Source organism: Colletes latitarsis, chromosome 8 (genome assembly GCF_051014445.1).
Source record: "Colletes latitarsis isolate SP2378_abdomen chromosome 8, iyColLati1, whole genome shotgun sequence".
Classification (NCBI taxonomy): domain Eukaryota; kingdom Metazoa; phylum Arthropoda; class Insecta; order Hymenoptera; family Colletidae; genus Colletes; species Colletes latitarsis.
In genome coordinates, this window is record NC_135141.1 from 27,775,535 (window position 1) to 27,799,568 (window position 24,034).

The 24,034-nt window shown below is 34.8% G+C and overlaps 2 protein-coding genes across 5 annotated transcripts; one reads left to right on the plus strand and one right to left on the minus strand.

Moving 5' to 3' along the window:
* The first annotated feature begins 1 nt into the window (after nucleotide 1).
* LOC143344772 (testis-expressed protein 10 homolog) lies at nucleotides 2–2,513 on the plus strand. Of its 3 annotated transcripts, none has more exons than XM_076771164.1 (6): nucleotides 2–156; nucleotides 262–494; nucleotides 565–1,744; nucleotides 1,834–2,071; nucleotides 2,140–2,294; nucleotides 2,370–2,513. In XM_076771164.1, exons 2-6 carry the CDS (start codon nucleotides 294–296, stop codon nucleotides 2,471–2,473), a joined length of 1,878 nt encoding a protein of 625 aa, XP_076627279.1. In that variant the 5' UTR covers nucleotides 2–156; nucleotides 262–293; the 3' UTR covers nucleotides 2,474–2,513. The 3 variants fall into 3 exon arrangements, with proteins under 3 accessions (XP_076627279.1, XP_076627278.1, XP_076627280.1); XM_076771163.1 differs by having other exon boundaries at nucleotides 7–37; XM_076771165.1 differs by having other exon boundaries at nucleotides 13–134.
* Nucleotides 2,424–22,110, minus strand: LOC143344768 (polyamine-transporting ATPase 13A3). 2 transcript variants are annotated; one of them, XM_076771157.1, is made up of 20 exons: nucleotides 21,320–22,110; nucleotides 20,932–21,027; nucleotides 16,798–16,927; nucleotides 15,914–16,030; nucleotides 12,330–12,397; nucleotides 12,090–12,257; nucleotides 11,565–11,635; nucleotides 11,214–11,477; nucleotides 10,503–10,707; nucleotides 9,767–9,965; nucleotides 9,583–9,694; nucleotides 8,713–8,902; nucleotides 8,427–8,627; nucleotides 7,923–8,108; nucleotides 7,213–7,575; nucleotides 6,570–6,711; nucleotides 6,332–6,480; nucleotides 5,874–6,102; nucleotides 5,710–5,791; nucleotides 2,424–3,941 (listed from the first exon to the last, which is right to left on the minus strand). In XM_076771157.1, exons 4-20 carry the CDS (start codon nucleotides 15,927–15,929, stop codon nucleotides 2,903–2,905), a joined length of 3,684 nt encoding a protein of 1,227 aa, XP_076627272.1. In that variant the 5' UTR covers nucleotides 15,930–16,030; nucleotides 16,798–16,927; nucleotides 20,932–21,027; nucleotides 21,320–22,110; the 3' UTR covers nucleotides 2,424–2,902. The 2 variants fall into 2 exon arrangements, with proteins under 2 accessions (XP_076627272.1, XP_076627271.1); XM_076771156.1 differs by lacking the exon at nucleotides 16,798–16,927 and having other exon boundaries at nucleotides 20,932–22,110.
* Nucleotides 22,111–24,034: the final 1,924 nt, after the last annotated feature.

A 24,034-nucleotide genomic window follows, 5' to 3' on the forward strand; every position in this document is an offset into this window, starting at 1 on the left:
GCTGTGGCCTCGTGGGTACATAACCTTGCTACAAACTGTAAGGACAATAGTTTTGAAAATGATGTGATTTTTACTATTATAACATAAATTGTATATGTCTTAATTGGGTTGTTACATATCGTATAGTGATCCGTGTATGCAAAAGTGTATTTTTATGTAACACAATTTATACTATACAAAAACTGCTTCAAATATATATCACATTAGATTAACCTGAAACTGAGAAAAAAATAATTTATACGAACTAATTCACTAATTCAGCACAAATCTATTTGATTACGAAATAATCAGTCATGGCTAAGGGTCATAAACATATGAAGCATTTAAAGTCTGAAAAAGCTAAAGTGAAACTGAAAGCGAAAAAAACAAAGCAATTACCGAAGGGATTAAATGTCACAAATCCGACTTTCAAAGTTAAAAAAATTGTAATACGTGAACAATTGAAACGCCATGATGACACAGAAATTCTTAGTAAAAGAAAGCTTAATGTTAAAGTAATAATATAAATTATTAATTGGTATTGTGTACGTATTTTTTTTTATCATGCATTCGTGTAATTTTTAGGATTTACTGTCACGCCTTCAACATCACAACTCGACAGTTCGACAAGATGCTTTAAAAGAATTGAAAGAAATGTTGTCACAACATTCTTTAGATTTGTTAAGTTCACAATTTGGATCTCTTTTGCAAGGCATCTGTGCATTATCGCTCGATAAAGAGAGAAACATAAGGCATGATTCCTTGAAAGTTTTGAGTTTAATCCTTAGTCCAGTATCTAATGATCAACTTAGTCCATATTGTGAAGTTCTGATTTCATATTTGAGATGTGCTATGACACATATAGATCCTCGTATTAAAGAAGATGCTCTGCTCTTCTTAGATGTACTTGTGCAAAATTGTAACAATATCATGGCAAGAAACAGTAATAAAGTGCTGCCAAATTTTTTAGATATGATTTCTAGATTACATACCGAAATGAAACCTGGAAGACAATTAATAACAAGTTTAAATTCCAAAACTACTAATGTTAAATGGAGAATAAAAGTATTGGAAAGACTTGCTTCTATGTTTAATTCTATTGTGAGCTATTACAAATCACAGCAAGCTGTTAATTTGAATGTGGCTACGCAAGTTGTGCATGTAAACAAAAGTATTAGATATGTTCCTGTTTACTTGAATACAAATTTTCAAAACTGTGAAATTGATTTTGAACAAAGCAATGTTTTGAAAGAAAGTACCGCAGAAAAAGTTTTAGATGCAGAAGAACTTATGAAATACGTGGAAGTATTAATGCCTCTTATTTTTGATAGTTGGATGGAAGTTTGTCCTGATGAAAAAAATGTAGATAATTCTGCACTTTTGATTTCTACAGAAGCATTAGAATTATTGAAAAGTGCTATAGAAATTATACAATCAATAATTGAGTGTATAAATATATTACATACTGAATGCGATATAAATATGAAATATTGGTTTAAAAGCAATTTTCAGAATATTTTTATAAAAAATTTACTTTCAAAGTTTCCTTATAATAAGTTAGCTGCAACTGGAAACTTGCTTTCATCAATACGAAATAGAAAACGTCAAGGAGATTTTTCTATGGAGGAATCGTACGATATGTGCTTAGGACATAATCTAGGACTTTGCCATATTTATATATGGTTTACATCAATACACAGTGATGATAAAGCCATACCTAAATTAAATAAAGATTATTGTACAGCTGTAATTAAATACTTAAATGGTACCAGAAAGTTCACATTGTTTTACATTAATAATGAGTCTTTGTATGTTATAGCTTTGTATATAGTTTTTCTATTTCTTTTTTTATAGAAAAACTTGAAAACTGGTCAAGCACAAATAGTATTGTATTACCACAGTTGATCAAGCTCTTGAGAACGTTATTCTTGAAAGCAAGTAAAATTTGGTATAGAAATCATTTTGATCTCGGCGAGACTCTACAATTGATTGTAAATGCATGTTGTAATCAATCAAAGAAAGAAATGCAATTACAATTATTTTCTCTCATTAGTGATATTATGTTAGATCATACTTTACATGAATTACACAGGTAATTGCTTTCATTATTTTTTTTTTGTAATTTTATCCCTGAATTCAAAACTTTATGATATATTTCAGGGAATGCGCATTTAAGCAATTTATTTCGACTGTGCCGAAGCTTCTTTTAAGGCCAAAAATACATGAAAATACAATACAAATAATAAACAAAGTTGTGCTTCGTTACAGAAATTGGATTCAGGAGGAACTTATAGCAAATCATAATGAAATTTTAGGTAAATATTTGAAAACATTTATCTTTATTATTATATACGTATATGTAAATAATGTATTTACTATCTGTATTACAGAAAATGCTAAAAGAATTGAAATTATTGGATCAGAAGATCAAAAAGAATCTCGACTAATGATATGTAATTTGTTTTATTTCTTAGATGCTCAAATCTTTTATTAAGTAAGAAATGTATTTTTTATAATAAATATAAATGTTACGTACATGTTTTTCGTGTATTATATCTAAAAGAAATACTATTTCACTTTATTAATAAATTAATGATTCTTGCAATAGGAAAATTTGAAAGAATTATCTAATAGAATGCAGTCGTCAAAATCGTTAGATTAATATACTTCAACGGTTACTAAACATATGTGACATTTTATCAAATACATACAATAATTACAAATTTTAACCATCAATTATTTTGTACCATTTTGTAGTAAAATTCGTAAGTGTTTTGAAAGTAATTTATAATACTTATCTACATATATTGGTATGATAATTGATTTCCTCTTCGTCAGTTATATATATGTATATATTCGTCTTTATCAATTAAAGTTGAGGAGTTTTAATTTCTAATAATGTATTAAATTTTCAAAACTTATCTTAAAATCTAGTTATTATGTTCGTGTTTTGTGTTGATTCGTCATCTATAAATGTATAATTATCAAATGCATACAATTTATTATTGTCCTTGGGTCTCTTATCATTAACAGTTTTTTTAATTTTATTTGCATAAGGCTGTCCTTGTGGATAGGTTACGTTAATGATATTTTCTACGCTTGGCGTTAACGGTAAAATGGGTAATTCTTTATTAAGTTTCGGCCAACTTAAGTCATTTTTCAATTCATGCTCTACTCTTAAATACTTTTTTTTAGAATTTTCCGGCCTATAAAACTTTGATTTTAATATTTTTTCAATCATGTACTCTATCACGAATGTTTCAACAAAAATACAGACTACAAAATTCGTTAGTGCAAGTGCCAAAATAATGATTTTCCAATCGTAAGTCGGGGGCACAAGTATTTCGAGCAAATTTATTATCCACTGTGCAGGGTAGACCGTGATGTATGTACAAACGATGGTCAGTAAAATTATGGAAAATATAAATGCAACATTAGTGAAAATAGCTTTTCGATATGGCTTTCCTCGTGAAAATATTATTGCCATTGTTATGTATTGGAACATGGAGATACAATAGACGGAATAGTTTTCGTAACATGCGTATTCATTTAAGTCGGTTTGAACGAATGGAACGAACCAAGAAAAAGTACGAACCGCATGATAAGCGGCAGCTTGAAAAATAGTCATAATTAACATATGTACAGTCAAGGAGAAAATTGTTGTGAAACTTAAAAGACTAGTCATCGGGGGCGTTTTTACCAATTTCTTTTCATATGCTCGAGTTTTCCCGAAAAATGAGGCGAAGTTAACAATGAGGAATATATCAATGAAAAGAAACTCTAAATCCGACAGGTTTGAATCGATCGAGTAGAGAATAATTACTGACAAAAACTCTGTAAGGGAGTAAGTAACCATGAACTTAAAAATTCCGAACGACGTTACCAGTGCAGCACGACCTTCCCTTATCACTTTTGGAACACAAGTGATGTCTGGTACCTTAGACGTAAACGGGCTTGCTACACTAAAAAAAAAAAAGGTTTCGTTGAACATTAATATCGGAATATACGATGATTTAAAACTCAAGGTCGATTAGATCGGTAAAGCTAAGCATTGCATAAGGTCGTAGAATTGAACAGAATACAAATAAGTCGATCGTTAACCTTTTTTTGTTACAAGATTAATTATAAAATAGCATCAAAAAATTTATAGACGTATTCTAAATCATAGGACTAAAAAAAGTAGACTTGGATCCATAAAACTTTTATTCAAAGAAAACAATAAGAGTAAAGTTAGCTAGGAGTTTTGGCGCGTGCGATAGGCAATGATATGGTGTATCAGCGTTACAGGGTTATCCCCACCATATCGCTTTATCTCGCGTTTCATCGCTTAAATTTGTAAATACATGCTCTCTCTTTGAAACAGCGAGACAAATTAACATACAGTGGTGAATGCAAGTATAGGCATAGCATGCAATTTCGCATACAAACATTTATAACTACCGAAGCAATTGTTTACATTAATTTTTGTTGTATATGCATATATTTATTTACAATGTCTTACTGGTTTGTATATAAAAACAAAACAATATACTTGTTTATACTTAAAATATGTTCTCATCATTCGGTGTCAAACAAGGCTGTAAATAAAGTTATATGCAATAAAAATTGATATAAGCAATTATTTAAATAGGTATAAACGTTTATATGTGAAATTCGTGCGGTGCTTATACTTTTGTTTATCAGTGTAGCTTAAAATTCGAAGTTGCTTCTGGTAAGCCAAAATGAGTGGCTGACTAAGTTTCACTCTATTATTATATAAAAGTGCAACAATTTAATTGTTGTATTTTATAAACAAATTTACGGTTCTATGTTTACTCGAAATTTTTTTTAGTTTTAAAAGTGCCAAAGTGCTTTGGTAGAGTGAATAGATTGTTTAGGCTGTAGAGAAGCACTCTTTCATTTTTGTGTGGTTTATCTCTTTTACAACAATTAAAAACTGCTACATTGTATTTTTCGGATATGCCTATTTTTTAAAATGTAAATCAAATAGCATTTCTTTCGAAAGTCTACAAAGAAAAATACAATTAAAAAATCCTAATTTATTAAAGTGTTCTTGGTGCTGAAATGTATTGTATTTTAATTGTTTTTGCCTTGTTTAGAAACTTCAAAACTTTGTATTATAAGCACCACATATATACATATGTATATGTTGGCGATATTATTAGACGATGCTTTTAAATTGTTGTAAAAGAATCAAACCCGAAGAAAATGCAATAAAATTGTTGGGACCGGTATTCAAACTGGTTTTGATCAAAAGAGAGTCCAGTCTAACTCTCTATTCATTCCACCAAAGCGTTTTCGTACTACTAAGGTTATCGTTCACGATAGATAACGTGTCGGTGAAAACTGCAAAATATTAACATTTTTTGTTAGAAAACGAAGAGACGAACCGAACTATTATGTAATTTTATGAAGTATCATCTTCTGAACATCTGAATAAAATTTGATAAAAAAAATTACGGAAGCTATTCCTGCGAGTGTAAATGAATGAGAATATGAAGCGGAGCATATACTGCTATGATTAGTTTTTTTATACTTTGGGCAAAAATGTTCATGTGTAAATAAGAAGAAGTTCGCTATATGTATGTCCTGTAAGTTTTATAAAAATTGGGGACTTGAAGTTGATGACTTGTTCTTGCATTCATTTGGCGCTATTAAAAGTCTTTCTAAAATCAACTTGACTGCATGAAATTACAGGTTTAATTGTTTAGTATAAGTTTGAAATGTTACCTAGATTCTGCTTCGGATAAGGATACACCCGCGTGCGCGGCTCTCAGAGCGCCGCAATCATTAGCGCCATCTCCGCACATGGCTGTAATGTTTACGAAACCTTTTTATAGTGGTGATTGTACGGCATAATTAAATACAATAAATATTAGAGAATTGATGCATACCGACATAATAACCGAGTTGCATCAGCTCCAACACTAATTGTTGTTTCTGATCGCTAGTCATCCTCGCAAATATTGCACCACGTACACATATCTTCGGTACAATGTCCGGATAATGTTCGCGCAACAACTGCCATGACTGACCCGTTAGCGCGAACCGATAATTACTAGTGCCTATATTTTGTTCTATATTTTGTAATTCTGTTATCCTGAGCGCTGTATCCCGAAGACTCTTGAAAAAAAGAGAGAAACAATTATTACTATTTTCTTACTGTCGAATGTTAATTTTCGAAAATGATCATTGGTATTAGGGATGTCCATAAGTTGTCGATCTTATTTAATAAATAAATTAACTTCGATTCGACTTAAGTTTTTGATTGTCCCTCTGTTTTGCAATTTTGAAACGATTGATTACGTATGGGTACCCCTAATTCAATAAAATTATCAATTAAATAAAATACCAATTTCGGAGATAATTCTTGAGCATTAAAATATATCTCTGGATGCAGCTGGTTTTCTTTCATAACTACAGTCACGTCTATCACAGATTCTTGCGCCGACAAAATGCCACACTCTTTTGCAACGCTTACTGCAGTTTGAATGTTGTCCCCTGAAATAACGTGTTTTAGCGCTATACGTAATACACGTACATAAATCATTTTGCTTTCTACCAGCGATAGATTGCTAAATCTCAATTACCCGTGATCATCAAAACATGTATGTTGGCTGTTCTGAGATCCTTGATTACCGGTATAGTCGGCGCTTTCAATCTGTTTTCCATGACGACTAAACCTAAGAACTCAAGGTTCTGTTCGACCGCATCTCGGGGCAGTTTCGTTATCTGCGTGTCAAAATGCAAACTATGAAAATGGAATGATTTACAACGAAAGCAATGTCGATTACGCACAGGCAGATTGCGATTAGTACGAATGGAATGTTTCTTAAAACAATTGTATACGTATAAAGTATAAAATCGACTGATCGACCAATCTTATCGAACACACTTGGTAAAAAATGTCATATATTTTTAACATGTTCGATGTCCACATAGTTTTTCAAGGTTATTCCATTTTGCCAATATGTGTTTTTTATATTGTTAAACGAATTTAGGTACGGATTTTTGTTTGGATATATAAATTGTATCTTCTGTCAATTAAAAAGAATGTTCGGTAGGATGGTTTTTAAACATGGACGATAAAAATCTTTTCGTCGCGTGTCGTTGCTCCGAATAGTTTTAATATTGTATAAAAAAATAATTTCTAAACAATATAAGCCCGAAGTTTAATATGTAAGCTAATAGATAATAGTATATTTTTCATTTTTTAATTATAATTTTGATCACCTTATTGCTAGTCTCGGTCAATACTGTTCGGCCCATAGCTATAACGCGATAACCCTGTTCCGTGTAGCGTTTTAAACAACACATGATATCTTTTGGGATAGTTTCTGGTTTACTCAGGCTAAGTATCATTTCGGGTGATCCTTTCGTGTAGGCTTTGAAAGTTTCCGATCCCAGTGTGCGTACTATCACAGACATTCGTTGTAGAGAGCTTGAAAATTGATACTGTTGCACTATTCCGATTTCAGATATTTCGTTCATGTTCTCCATAAAACTAGTGCTCGTCGGTGGTTTTACGATCGTTGACGCTACCGGGTCGTACTTGTTATCTGGATCTCCTAATATCCATCCGGTACTTTCAAACATCTGCAAGCACATAAATAAAAATGTTCGAGAATGTAAATTGTTTGTTTAACACATTGACTACCAAACGAATTTCGGACACATTTCTCTGTGGTCTGACCCCGAATTTCGTATCAATTTACTTGAAAATATATGATCATTGTCTTTTTTTTTTTTAATATGTGGAAATAGAGTGATTTCCCCGCTAGTAGACTCGAAACGAATGTCGCCGCTAAAACGATAAAAAAATAAATCGAAAATGTAGAATAATATCTTTTCATAACACTCTTTGTTTTCAAGAAATGACGTGGCACAGTCGATGTGTTAAACGATTGCTATAGTTCAAGTAGAGTCTAAGCTTTGCCAAGTACTTTAACATCTAGAGGATCTCCGCAGAGTTCACCGTCGATTAGAATCAAACTATGACAAACTAACATCCCCTCGAAAAGAGGATGGTTGTGCAATTTAGGAATGCTCCTTTCTGGTTCGTCGGGGACGCCATTCGTGCAAGGTACAATACCCCACATGTCTAGGCCATCTTCTGTTAAAGTCCCCGTCTGTAAAAGTGAATAAAATTCTTAACTCTGAGTTGAATAAATTTCAGAATCAAACGTACGCGGAAGCATCTGCGGTAAATGAAATTTCCATAGTTGCTAAACGATATACATATATTCTATCCTTCTTCTACTAAACGACATCTGTATTTACTAACTACATACTACTTACAACTCGCAAATACAAACTATGTATTCGTTACTAAATGAAAGTAAACTTAAAGTTTCTTCTTCATTTGTACTAGAAAACATTGATGGAACTATGGAAATGTCATTCACCCTTTTTTTAATTGTATAATATTATACAGGTGAGATTCTCACCTTATCGAAACACACGCAATTTATACTGCCGGATACATTAATGACTCTATTGTTAATGCAATATATTTGCGCTTTTTTCAATCTCGATTGAGCGTACAGCTTTCCCACTGTCATCGCAGCCGGCAATGCTGGAGGAATCACTATGGTGATTATATCTAACGCTTTTATAGCTATATCGCCGGCCGTGATCCCTCTGGAAGCCTACAGCGACGTAGGAATCATTATTATATTGTAAAATGCGATTAAGTTAAATATTGGTTACAGATGAAGCGACGTCGAAACGCACCTTTGTTACGATAGTATATATGAAACCACAGGTGGCAATGAACGCGAGTATGCCAATGAATTTGTAAGAATCCTGATCGAATTTAAAGTCAGCCGGTGGTGGATATAAGATGGCTGCAACTAATCCACCTTTGTTGGTGTGGAAGCCTGTTCGAATGACTCTCGCTAAAACTGGTTCATTGTCGTAACATCTAACAGAAAACGTGAATTAATGTCGACAAGGCCTATTATACTTAAGGGGTTACATATACCTGGAACCTTGGAAAAACTTGTTTTTTACTTTTTGAAATTGTTTATATCACAATTTGTAACCCATTAAAAACTTCGTGTATCTCAGGTTGTCACTGATTAATCCCGAAAAGCAATACTGTAATTAAAAATAGTCCGAACGACGTCTTGTTTGGACTCATTTTCATTGAACATTTTAAATGCAATTACATGTATAAATTTTAATTTTCATTAATTCGGTTTCCCGTACGTATTTCAGACTCGCTCGAACTGGAAAAAACATAAACAACGGTAGGAATATTTTCATTTCAGTTATTCAAAAACCATTATAATTAACGTAACTATAATCGCGTTCCAATGGCACGAAATTGATTCCATGAAAACGAGTAATTTATTGGAAAAAGAAACTTTCAAAGTTGCTTCATCTCTTTAACGCTGTTTCTACTGTATCTATTTCGGCCAAACGATGTCTTTTGATTATTCGGATGCAAATAACTGCGAAGATAATTGTTGATGCGAATTGAAAAATGATTAAATTTGGAAAATAATTTCAAGTTATCTTTGGTACAAAATATTGTTAATCATTCAGGTACATGTAACGCCTTAACGTCAACAAAAATTACACGTGGTACAGGTATCGCACCTGGTTTGAATAATGGTAGTGCCACTGTATATCGTGTGATGGGAACATTCTTTGGGATCGTACAAAACGTGACGCGATGGCAATGGGGTTTTCGTTACTGGCACAGACTCTCCTGAAATTGCAACAATAGGATTGCCGATACAAAGAACGGGAAAGTATTTGGTACGGATCGTTGATGTCTTACCAGTCAGCATGGATTCGTTTAGTATGCATTGCCCTGTCAACAGTACCGCGTCGCATATAACGGTTGCTTGATGCTTGGGCAGTTCTATAATATCGCCGGGCACCAAATCACTGCTGGGTATACTTTCCGAGACCGTCGAGCTTCTGTGCACGCGAACAGTTCCTACGGACGCGACTGTGCCGCAAAGATTTAGTTGGTTCTGCAAAAAGAAAAGTTCGCGTTTCGCTGTGAACAAGGATTCAAAGTAATCCCGAAGACGCAAATTGACGCTTTGAACCCAGCGTTCTACCGAAACTGTTGCTCGCCAAAGTTAAATAGTTACAATTGGTTATAATGGAAGACGCTTGTTACAGTATTAGATACATATGTAGACTTATATCTATTAATCTGTCCTAAAACGTTTCCAAGATATTCAGTTTCTGGAACAATGTTGAACACTGCAGCCTTTTGTTGACATTCGAGACAACGAGACGATTACCCAGTGCAAAACACTTGCCCATAGTAATTATCAGAAATACATAGTCACGTACGTCTTTTGCGAAAGTAAACACTGATAACGAATGATCTTGTTTCAAGGATTGTGTTCCTATTTCGATTCATCAAATATTCTTAGTTACACTTAACTTGTGATTCGATTCAACTCTCGTAAATAGAGGATCGTCATACTGGTATTTATGCGCCATTTAAACAGCACCGGACTCAAAGCGCCAAAGAAAGATGGAAATGAGTTTTGTACCTTACGGGTTTGTATTATGGAACTTATGATACCGAACAATGACATGCATATGATTGCTGCAGTATAGTACAAGTAGCCCTCTGCGAACCACACGCACAGCGTGAAGACTTGGAAAATGTAGAACGGATTTAGAACTTCCAGTAGCAGCAACACACCTACACTTTGCACCGGAACGATAATCTCGTTACTGCCGTACACGATGCGTCTGCAAGAACAAAATTATTCACTTGGTCACATTTTCGATCTTCTCAAACATCTCTTCGAACATACCAATAAAAAGTCCAGGGTCGATCGACTGTCACATTCGTTTCAAATCTCAAAGATCTTCGTCAGTCTTTTACATAGTAAGTTATCGAGATACAAGCAGTTACAATTTTTATACATACAACGTACCGATACGCGTTTCTCATATCTGAGCGGTTACTCAATCAATTATTTGCGATATGCACTTAAATAACGCGTACTAAGAATTACATCAATTAAATACGCGTATCTCTGTAACGATGCTTTAGATTTCAAAATACTATATTCCTCTACTTCTCGATTTTTCTTCGTACGAGGAATTGATCTTGCAAAAAGGCATTAGGAAGTAGTAGTCATCGGAAAAGACCATCATAATTGAAATTATTCTTTGTGGAGTTATGATTTAATAAATTATTGTATCGCAGTGTGGAATGTTTTGGAAACAAAATATTCGTGAGTTTATCGTACCTAAGGTATTGGTTCTCTTTAGAAAGTCCTTGATTGCTACTGAGATGAAGGTCCGAGCATAAAGTGTACTTATCGAGGCCTACTAATCTTGCAAACGTGTTCTGCGTGATATCCCAGACGTAGCATTGTTTCTTGCACCAAAATGCTTTGTATTCGAGGACTTCGCACTGCGTGCCATTCTCTAAATTGATTTTCAACTTTTTGCATCTGATCTTCTCAAGATCGTCGTTGTTTTCGCCCAAGCTTTTCGATATATCTTGCGTGCTAATAAAGAACAATCGAATTTGCATGAAACCGATTGGTTGACATAAAAGATTATCAAATTGATAAAAAGTGTATGATCAAACTGACCTTAAGTTTCTAGCAGAAATAGTTTTTATTTCTTTCACGAAGTACGACTTGTATTTTCCTTGATAATTATCCTGTGTACATATTTACGTCAATGATTATTAATCGCACGATTAAGATTATTCTGCACGGCGATTTATAGTTTTTAAATGTATGCCAAGATATGTTAATTTTTAATTTCTTACAGTTCTGCTTATGAGTCACGTAAAAGTCTTCGATCGCCTGAGGTAATGCACATTTGTAACTGTATTTTACGAGCTATATTGCTTCTTTTTTTTTTTTAAAGAAACGAAACAATTAAATCTAAATTCCACTCTCCGTTATTACATGTAACCTTTTCCTATTTATTTGGTAGCTTTAAAATAAAATAAGCACAAAGAGGAGCTGCAGGTTGTTTGAAAATCCCCCCAATAGTTTATGATCCACTACCTGAACCGACAATTACTTCAACCCAATATTAACGATACCTGCGTACATTTTATCTAAATGTAATTGGAATTAATTGTTGAAATAAATAACAATTCTTACAGTTATGAGCAGTCTTGTTGCACGATTCAAAGGACATTTCTTGTGGGTCGCGTAGAGATGCAACTGAGGATACCAGTGGAAGAAAAGTCTGACCCATCCAACGGTCAGCACGTAAGAAATATAAGTTAAGGCGTTTTTCAAACTACTCTTCTCGAATCCATAAACGCGCTGAAAGATGATATTAAATTTTGACACAATCAAAACATTCCGTTATAATTTTTTATTTTTCAAGAGACTCACCATATCCTCATCCTGGCCGGTGTGAATCTTTTGCCACTGAATTTCTGACGTTTGGTCATTCTTTACCCCTAATTAAAGAAAACGAAATACATGAGCTTGCTATATTGCATTATTACGAAAGAATATTAAGCGGATTAAAGTGGCCTAAGTTATTGTTTTTCTTTGTGCGTGATGGTAAAAAAAAGAAATATCGTCATACTTTTAATATATTTTTCATTATTGAATGTTTGATACATCTTGCACTACGATGGAAAAATATTTGTTAAAAATATTTACTGTGGAACAGAAATGTTTAAATATCTCGAAGCAAGAAATATATGGCTTAGGCTACTTTTATAGCACCTTTTAAAACTTTTACGCAATGAAGCTTCTTGTAATTAGGATCGACAAAAGCAATTTGGACGTTGAATAAAAAACATTGGGTATAAATTTCTCAACGTTAACCGTAATCCATCGATCAACATAGATCAGTCTGGAAACGAATGAGTTTAATCGAGCCAATTTGTGTTTAATTAACAATTGATTTAAAAGCGTCACTGGCTGTTGCGTAAACATATCGAGTTGATTGAATCATCACGAAACACTTATAATTGTATCGTTTCGATGAATTAAATCAGTTATTAGATTCAAGTAGTTATTTTCGCGTTAAAAGCTGATAATTCCTTTGTAAACATTATCTCGTTAAATGACGATAACAGATGGATGTTATCGTGCCATCAGACGCGATTGCATCTTCAGCGAAAATATAGGTATGTATTTGTGTATGCTCGGTGGAAGTTCAACCAGACAGATAACCATGGAACGTGCAAAACTGACTTTCCTTATCTTGGGCAAACAGAAGTTCTTTCTTTTTAAGTTGCCTCTATTCCAGTGTCCACGCGAGCCTAAAGTATTGACATTGCAATGTCGAAACCAAGATACATTGAAGATTAAGCAATCTTTAGATAAACATTTTTAATACAATCTATATCTACGTATTTTATTTCGTGCATTCAAATTCAGTTTCGTTCAACAGTCCGTAAGATTCGTCAAACAGTTAAGAATTAATAAACAAAATTGCACGTGATTAATTGTAAATATACTAATCAAACGACAAACGGAAATTGAATACTCTATACATATACCAGCCAAAAATTTGAAAAACAATCACTTGCACAGAGTTGTTGTTGACGAGAAAACGAGTGCAACGACCTTATAAGCTTCGAGTGATCTTAATTTTCAAAATTTAGATTCGTTTAATAGAAATGTTAATGGGAAAAATTATTTTATTTCGAGCAATTTAGAATTCATTATTATACTAATATCTTTTAGTGAGATTTATCTATATGTATTATTAATATTTTCTGTTATCCGGGGTATGCTTATAAGTTTAGCTCTCAAGTTATTTGAGAGTTGATTTTTTCTCTATTTAAAGCTAAATTCATAGAACATGCAAATCACAAAATAAGATTTCTGACAAACGATGGCATAATAATATTTTTTCTTTGTGCTATGTCGCGAATTCAGATAGAATATTCTTTAAGTTTCAACAGTTCGACTAAGTTATGGCATAGGTTAATTAACAGTTTTTCTTCGACCACTTCGAAAATAGTGAAGATGCCGTTAGTCACGTAAGCATGAGTCCTCTTCAAGAAAAATGATCATAAATCATGTAACTATTGGTGCATGAAAATTCCACACCATGTTTGCGTTAAAATTACTTCGTGACTTTTTGTTATTTTGAAATCTGTGATTTAAAGATTATTGTTTCCGGTGGTATAGAAAGGAAATATTTGTCTTATCAATAAACGATGTTTGTTTCACTGAGTCTTGCAAACAAACTGTGTTCGTACTGTAAACATTAAACGAGGTCAAGATACAGTAAATGAATATTATAATTTTATACTAAACTTTGAAATTATAGGCGCTTATAGTTCTTTCACTTATTAACGAAGATTCCCTTTTGAGGACAATTATTACTCAGAAAGGATTTGATGAATTAATTACATTATCAATTCAATTGCTTTTATTGCAAAAATTGTATACGAAGAAAAAAGTGGTTTAATCCCTTAAAACGTAGTCGTTCATAACATGATGTGATCTGCCTACCAAAATTTAAATTAAATTATCAAAATATGTCAGACATCTACCAAAAGTTTTATCTGCAATGCATTCAAGCTGCCAGGCTTTCTTATTTTTTATTATAATGATGGTGCAATTAATCGCAACCGTTTTGCAAACAATAGCTACAAGATGTCTCACATCGATGTCTTGCCTAAGTCTGTCGTTTCACTGGATGTAAATTCGATTGAGAATGCCTACAATACGATTGTTAAGGAGGTTTATGAGAATGTGAAGCTCTTGTGTTTAGGGGGGGGCGAGCACCTAAAAATGTCAACTTTCGAGGATAAAAAATGTCACATTATTAAGACTCAAAATATATTTACTGTATAATGTATATAGAAATCAGTTGGTAACGTCGCTAGAACGTTTACTTTTTGTTAAAATACTGTCAGAATAGGCTAAAAGTGTATATGAGTCGACAACGGTACTATTTTATCTAATAAAGCTTAACCGATCAGGGATCGAGCACAAAATACAATATACATATTTGAAGGTCGAGTAATAAACGTTCTCTTCCTGTACAGGGTGTTACTAAATTATATGTCACGAGTCCATAGGTGGCTTCTACACCCTTGATTTGGTGGAAATTGATGTAAGGAGGGAGCCGCAAAATTGACCCCAATAGAGTTTTTCAAGGCCAACAAATTTTTTTTATTATACTGTCTATTCATTATGTGGATGAAAAATCTGAAAAGAATCCTGACAAATTATGTTGATGTTTCATTATGAAGGATCTCTGCTTGTCTCATATTACTTAAACGACAGTTTTGTCAACTAGAAACTGTACTGCAATATAAAATGATACATTTTTATATTCATTGTATATGTAATCTTGAAAACATCTATTTTTTTCATATTTATTATATATAATATGAATTTCATTAATGTATTAAATTATATATTTATAGAAATATCGTGTTGTTTACATGATTATTTTCTTCGATTAAAATAGTATTAAGCGATGGGCCGGAAAATATTACGATGTAGCATGTTAATTTCAAGCGTTGCCACAACCTCGGGAAAGACAATGCCCTGCGTTAGACAAGGTCGTGCAAGGTCACTTTGCCAATTAAAGCAAATTTTTCTATTTGATCCGAAGGACGTCGTACGAAGCATTCACATTACGGTGGATCCATTAGCTATATGCATTGAACTAATTAACAAAATTACTTTATACGACCTTCTATTACAAGTCACTATTTCTAATAGCTAGTTTCAATTACAAGCCACCATTTCCGTGTTGCCCGAAGCGACAGTTTCATACAAGATCAAGCTGAAGAATAGCAACAATGTTTCAACACCGTCCGTTTATTTCTTTTTGTGACCAAACATATGTAGGTTTACGACTTTTTGGTGTCGTCCCGTGGATCGTAAACTCGTCTGAAATCATTTCCTCGAGCCAGAGAAGTGCTTCGGAACGTTCCACGTCGCCAATCGATACGAGTGTAACGATACAAATATTTCAAACAAGCGGCACTCACCATTGGATGTTGTCATAACTTCAGTCTTTTGCTGCTGAAATCCGACCGAGTTTCTGGCGTTATTCCCTCAAAGTTGAGTCACCGTCAAATGAGAATTTCCACTTGCACGATCCGATGCTGAAATCAAACGGGATAATGCTTTTATGAGCAAACGAGTCGAAGCTTGATTGCCGGATCTCTCCGCGAAATAGTGAAGCTTCGCCGAAGACGAGAAGCGTAGAACACGCAAAGTTCACCTTTAAGCGCTCGTCAAATAAGGAACAGGTGATTAGGTTTCTTGATGGGCTCATTCTGTGAAAGAAGATACGGCCTGGACAGACGTCAAATAGGTGGTTCGACAATGAACGTGATCACGGTGACCATGCACTTGAATTACATAGTCGACACAATAAATTATTGGCGACTCAAGTGGCAAAATTACAGCGAGCAACGTAGCCTTGCTGAATCATGTGATCCTATTCAAGTTTTCGATCGAGCGTGGGTGAATTGAGTACTTGACAATAAGACGATTGTCTCTCACTGACATTGGCAGGCAATGATTAAAACAACGTAAAACTAAAGCCCAGCCGATGAACTCACGGCGCGTACGACGCGACGGTCGGATTCCTAAATTAACTGGTTCTTGTAATGACATAGACCTAAGTCTTTACGGCACAATTTGCCACGCGGAAGTCTGAAGAATGCTTAATGCTTAAGAACGTCGTGGAATCAATAATTTGACATCTCGTGTAATGTCAAATATTGATATTATTTTGTTAGTAACTATATCCACAACAGTACGCGAACGAATGGACATGACCGCGTCACATTAATATTAACATATAAATACTAAAACGGGGATTTCGTGATTTTGCTATGAAATTTCATTAAAAGACCATTCTTACCTCGCGGGTCGTACAATTATAAGCGGCGGGGCCGGATCTGGCCCGCGGGCCGTAGTCTGCCAACACTTGATCTAGATTAATACCCTTCGAAACGCGACTTTTATTAGATTACGTTTCATAAATTCTTTACCTGAAAGAAATTAAAAAAATATCGTAATAAGAGATTGTTCGTAAGTATGTGTACGTCGTTGTAGGTATATCTACATTTCGATTATCAATGACTCTCTTTCATTAAATAGATAACAAGTTTCACATTCTTGTGGGACAGACTGTATGTACTATAAGTTTTGTATGGTTTTCTTTTTAACAGTTTAGTCAACTACCCTAGAAGTAATTAAAACTTCGAGAAATCTGCACAAATCCTTTCGAATGGCACTTGTAAAATGACCTGTAAAATGACGCAACATCACGTCGAGTCGTTTCCAATTGACGCCGCAAACATTCCCCATTTACTTTCATTATTAGTATTTGAAGTACTGACGAAGTCGCGCGCATACAGGGTGTTCGGCCACCCCTGGGAAAAATTTTAATAGGGGATTCTAGAGGCCAAAATAAGACGAAAATCAAGAATACCAATTTGTTGACGAAGGCTTCGTTAAACAGTTATTAACGTTTAAACTTCCGACCGTACTGAATTTTTTTCTCGAAAATGCGTAGGATTTCGGGGGTATGTGTAATGACCAAAAATGATTGTAATTGACCCCCGGAACCGAAAATAATTTTTTCAGAATTAATTAAAAATTTTTTTTTTCGTCGAAAAATTGCACACCTTCTCGAATTTTTTTCTAGAAAGTGGGTAGGATTTCGGGGGTATATATAATGACCAAAAATGATTGTAATAGACCCCCGAAACCGAAAATAATTTTTTCAGAATTAATTAAAAATTTTTTTTTTTCGTCGAAAAATTTAGGCACCTACTACCCCCTGTCGATTTATCTTAAAAATTCATTTTTCATTTTTAGTAATTTTGTTTGACGCCCTACAGAAAAGTTGTCTAATACTTTTTTGTAAGTACCCATGAGCTCTACTTCAGAAAAAAGTTTCATTGAAATATATTCACAATTGTAGGAGTTATGGCTATTTGAAAATTGGACCATTTCTATGGGGTTTTTCTCATTTTGCGGGGTCAAGGACCAACTTTTCGAGTATTTTTACGATTTGTACATATTCTCCGCCAAAATACGCGTAGTTTGCTTTTTTAAACATCAAAATCGTTCAATCCGTTCAGAAGTTATGACGTTTTAAAGATTCGCATGAAAAATCGGGCAGACATTTCTGGCCAGAAATTAGATTTTCGGTAAGGAATTTTTTTCTCGAAACTGGATAGGATTTCGAGGGTATGTGTAATGACCAAAAATGATTGTAATTGACCCCCGCAACCGAAAATAATTTTTCCAGAACGATTTGAAATTTTTGAATGTAATTATTAATAACTTTTTAACGAAGCCTCCATCAACAAATTGGTATTCTTGATTTTCGTCTTATTTTGGCCTCTAGAATCCTCTATTAAAATTTTTCCCAGGGGTGGCCGAACACCCTGTATAGTTTACATGCAAAACAACGACTAGGCTACCGAGGTACTTTTTCTGTTATCTGATCGAGCTCATACTATACAGGAATTGTTTGTTATGTATTCGAACCACTCTAAAGACTGAAACTAAATCGATCCCGAGGCTGAAAAACGAGGACAAAATTAAACGTGAAAGTCAAGCGTGACGAAATTGCATTTGCAACGTTTTTGCTTGTCTTGTAAGAGAAGGTATTGCAATCAAGACAAATTTTGAAAAAAATAGTTTGTTCGGAATAACACGTTTTAAAAAAGAAACGATACAAAGATCTATAGTTCTTTGTTTATTCCGAAGCGAAAGGGTTAACTTGCGTAATTCGCTCAACCTCGTGCAATTTCTTTGTCTAGAAGTAGATAGTACGACTGATTGGCGACGAGGTGAACATGTTCAGAATTTTCTGCGAAAGCATCGCATCTGTGCGTAGAAAGTATTCCGTCGTTGATAAATAGATCGAACGTAATGGTATTTTCAACGCGCATTCAAGGTTCCGAATCGAACACGCGCGACTTATCGACAAACATACGGCAACGATAATCGTTCTATCGCAGATTGAATTTACGATAACTCGGAAAAGGTGCATCGCTGATTTTTCTTCTCGATATCATTCTAACGTGAACCGGTTAAAGAGCAAGATAAAAAAGAATTAAAATATGTAAGCACGTTGCAGAGATTTATCCTTGGATATTATACACTTGCAAAATCTACGTCGAAGATACACCCTGGATCCACGAGTAAGTAAAGGTAAGGTGGCTGTGTAAACAACATTATTGCCACAACATCAAAGGACAGTTAAAAGAATATCTAAGTGACGCTACAACTTTTCTGCTATAGACGAAAATAACGTCTTTCGAGTTCTCAGGTATTCGTTCCAGGTATTCATACAGAATTCGTACCAGGTACGAATTAAACTGCGTAATGTACGTTCGCATTCTTATATTGCACTAATTGCAGTAATTTTTCATGACAATTAGGCTAGTAATGCGTCATCTATCGTCGTGCAAAGAACAATTGGTATCCAACAATAACAACCGTCGTCGCTTTCGTGCTTTAAGTTATGCTTTTCCACTTCGAAGAGATCGTTAATGATTAAGAAGTAAAAAAAAAAAAACTGGTTCACCTTTTTCTAGTTACAATGCCGCTAGCAATCCTTCGTTATATAACAAAACGAATCGACGATCGAGACTCGAGTGATAAAGATGTTGTGGCGCGGTGCGAACGAAAACTTGTAAGAATCGACGGGTCGGCTTCGAGAACCGATTAATAGAGCGTGCACGTTACGAAAGCGACACGTGTAAGAGGGTAAAAATATTGGTCTTGGCGTGTTTTGTTATTCGCCAAAAGTATCGGTTTCACGTAATTTCCATTCTGTTGTGAAATGTGTGTCGCGAGACCACCTGGATTTAACCGCGTGTAGCGTCGTTAGAAATGCAACTCGCGCTTCTATACTTTTAGGTAAAGGTTGTTGCGTAACCGCGATTCCTGCGACTTTGGATCGACCGTAACTCGTTATTTCGTAAAGATCGGTGATCTGTAAACAAAAAAAAAAAAAAGGTGTGAGCACGGGCGCGGAAAGGGGATACAAAAATCCCCCTGTCGTCAAAAACGACATTTTCTTACATACTGATTTAAACTACTTTCACTGTAAGTTCTCTTTTCCGTTTTACGGGCGATTAGGACCAATCGGAGAAGTGGCCGTCCCGCCGACCAAAACAATAGAGAGGGGATAGGATTTCTGGAAAATTTTGGACAAAGAACGTTACGATTATTCGGCGAACATCCTCCGTGTAGTTTGCTCGAGAATCAACTAGTTTTCAGAACACTAAACAGGTAATATGCGTTTAGCGTAATAACGTCTCTATGAACTGCTTAATTTATAATAATTTGTGAGACGTTGAATGGATTACTGGTACATATTTTGACTAGCGCGTTCTTCTGTAATAGTCAAACGAGAAATTAGAAAATTCAAAGTCGTCGATAAATATTGTTCGTTTAACGTTGTAACGTTTTGCCTCGAAGCAGAATTTATATTGCACTGAGACTTTTAAATGAGATGTATCGGTGCTCTAATTATTTTGACCGTCGTATTGTAGTTTGTAAGAAAACTACAAGAAAACGTTTAAGGACTCGAACAGAATTATTTAATAAAGTAATATTGTTTTTGGTCTATTTATTGTCTATATCTTTTTATAGACACTCGGCTAGCGTATTACAGCTTATAAAAGTATGATTGCGTTGCCAATAAATAATTGCAAATTGAAAATCAACGACTCTAACAGCCTGTCTCTTGTTAAGATTATGGATGATTGCTAATAGCGATTTGCAAAAAGAAAATGAGTTTGTCCCCCTTTTTCCACGAAAGGTTTACAAATGCATCGTTATTATGACCCGGACGAGAATGTGAGTAAATATAAGTGGTTGTTGTCAACCATGAAGGAAATTATTTATTATTATAGAAATTAAATAGAATTGAAGGGTAAGAAAATCATTTCAACCTGCGGGAAAAATAATAATCGGTGGAAACGCATCTAGCTGTATAAGTAGAAGACGTTATTACGTGTTTACTTACTCGAACTTTTGACAGCCCTTTCCTTGGTCCGATCCCTTTGCTCTCACGGGGATGTAGTCCAAGGTGTTCGCACGAATCCGTGCATTCCCAATGAACCTGCTTTCGAGCAATTTTTGACGCTTACTATTTCTTCACCGATCGCAGAAGATTCACAGAGCTCGTCTCGGTACACCGTAGAATGATTCCTTCCTCAATTTTTTTTTATTCGAGATTATCGCGATAGATATAAATTGGCAAGTACGGAAGGTAAATGCAACAGAGCTAGGAGCGTTCGACCGTGTCGCGACGAAACGTGTAAAAAAACGAAGAGTAAAAAAGGAAGAAGAAAAAAAAAAGAAAAGGAAATTAAGACCGCGCGTTGTAAACGGGGCAAAAATTAAATGCGTACAGTGTATATTGCAGAAGGTGTCGGCAAGACCGATGCTTCGGCGGAACAAATCGAAAGTTGACTTCCGAAAGAACTGACGGTGAATATTAAGTGTCGCCGAATCCCTCCGTAGATATACCGCGAAATTTTCACTACCGTTCGTTAATTGAGTCGGCTTATCATTTCCCAGATGCACAATCACCTGTTTCGCGTCGCGCGCCGGGCTACACTGTGCCATTCTGTATCGTTCCTGGACTGTTGAACAAATTTCCCCTCTCCCTGATCCCCCCCCCGTATTGAGAATCGCTCACTTTTCCCGAGGTACGAGTTACCGATAGATCGCACGCCGGTGTTTACCTAACTTTTCCGCGCCGAAACGTGACTTACGTCAAACAGGTGAATTCGTTCCAGGAAAGAGCGGCCGGCGCTCGCAATTATTCGAACGGATATAAAAATTTGGGCACGTATTTTTTTTAACAATACGGCTCGCCTTGTACGCGAGTCGCGTCGGTATCGTGATTTCTCGTTCATTAAAACGTGCCCGCCGCTACCGCGATAATCAGAAGTCTTTGACTTCTTACGTCGAAAGAGAGAAAGGAATGTTGTTTAAAGATAAGTGTAAACCAAACGAAGAGGAAACGAATCCCGTTTTCCCGAGTGCGGTTGGACTTGACGTAGCGCTGTAAAAAAAAAAAAAAAAACAGAAAGAAAAGAAGAATGAAAAAGTGTCCTTAACGGAGGATTAGATACGGGCAATTAAACAATAATAATTGTCATCAGATTCCATGCACAACAAGTGTTGCCTGCTACTCGTTTCCAGTTTCGTAACGTTCCCGGTAAAAGATAAATTGCGATAGTGGCTGCAAATTACACGAACTCACATCGTATCGACAAGTACTCTGACATGAGTTAACATCCGCTTGTTAATTAAAATTTCGCGTAACCGTTCGTATACGACGCGGTCGTTTCGCGTTTTCTCGAAATATCAAACGCATTCAGTATGTTAGAAACTTCCTTTTTTTCTCAATTTGCATTATTCCCCGTTAACGTGAAAAACGTTTCCCGGTACTCGTTTCGGGATTAATCGCATTGTGTTTGGATGCGTCATGCATATTTGTATATAATATTTTGACAGTTAGATATCCTACTTTATCGGTTAGTATCCGCGGTATTTAATTTGTCATTGCGGCTTAAAAAGATACTTGCGAGCAGACGTACGACGACCTAGCGTTGAGGAAGGATTACCGATACAATATTTCGAACAACAACCATGAATGACGTTAAATTGCCTGGATCGCGGTTCTTACTACAAGATAGTCGAAACGTTAAGTGTTTATCGTTCCAGAATCGACAAGAACAAACATTTTCGCGATTATCCAAAGGATTTGTATAAACGCAGTCTAGACGATGTAAAGCAACCTGTCTTAATTCTCCTCTGTTTATGCAATTTATGCAACAAAAAAAAAGCATTCGATCATTTTCAAATTTCGTTTGCAAATGAATATTAAACTCGTAGTTTGATCTACTAATAAACAAGTTGATCAGCTATGTTTATTGCATAAGTGGGTGTAATAAAACAGAGGAAATGCAAAATCTCGGGTATTAATGGTGTAACGATATTTGCGATAAAGAGACACTCAAGTAGTATAACGAAAATGCCCGATAACATTGTCATGTGCTTCGCTCATTAATAGCCAACAAAGAATTCTGAACATGATCTCTTATCTCGAGACACACAGTCTGACATATACCACTATCGTATGTAGTAAGTATGCCGCGATTGCCATTGTTAATTTTTAGAACCAAGAACCGTAACATATTACTCCATTACAATTGTATTACTTTTTAATACTGCGAAATTAACTGGATCTAATTGATCAATGACAATATAAATTTATAAAAAACTTATAGTTTCTAGCAAAATACTAATACATTTTTAATTATTATACAATTTAACCTTTTACCTCTCTCTAAACAAATAAATGCTTGTCTATACACGTATATATATATATATATATATACATACGTGCGTGTGTGACTTAAAAAAAACACCTAAATATCTCGAACAATATGGACGATGCCGAGATTTATTTGACCTTGCAATGATCTTGAAAAACTACGAAAGTCACGCTTGAATTTTTAAATGAAAAGCTATATTCTTTGTTACATATTCTTGTAGCTAATGTTAAAGTGCTTTTTTTATATTGCTATTATACGTTCCTTTATCTTAAGCCGTGTCTAAGATATGAGTCCTCTGGTATTAGCGTTACTCGATATGCTTACCTACGCCGTGGAAAATTCAAAGAACTCACGGACAATATTGTTGGCTACGTAAATACACTTTGACCGTGCAACTGACACGAAATGAATATTTCTAATACCGAAGGCCGAAAATTAAGTCTTTTTACGCGATTACGGCTATCTTAGTCACAGAGCAGCGAGTAAAAAATTTCACAAACCCAAATAAGCCAAAACCGCATACATCGGTGTTGAAAATCATTGTTGACATTTTCAAGAAAACTGGGAGTGTAAAAGGAGAAAACCACCGAGTTGAAAGTTGGTCGGAAACAGACGAGACAAACGTGTTGGCTGCGGTTTCACATTATCCTGTAACATCCATTCGGACAGTGACAGCTAACAGTGGAGTATCCAAGTGTGTTATTCGTATGATCTTAAAGAAAAATAAATTAAAACCGTACAAATCGCCAAATGTAAACAAACTTTTCCTAAAATTCC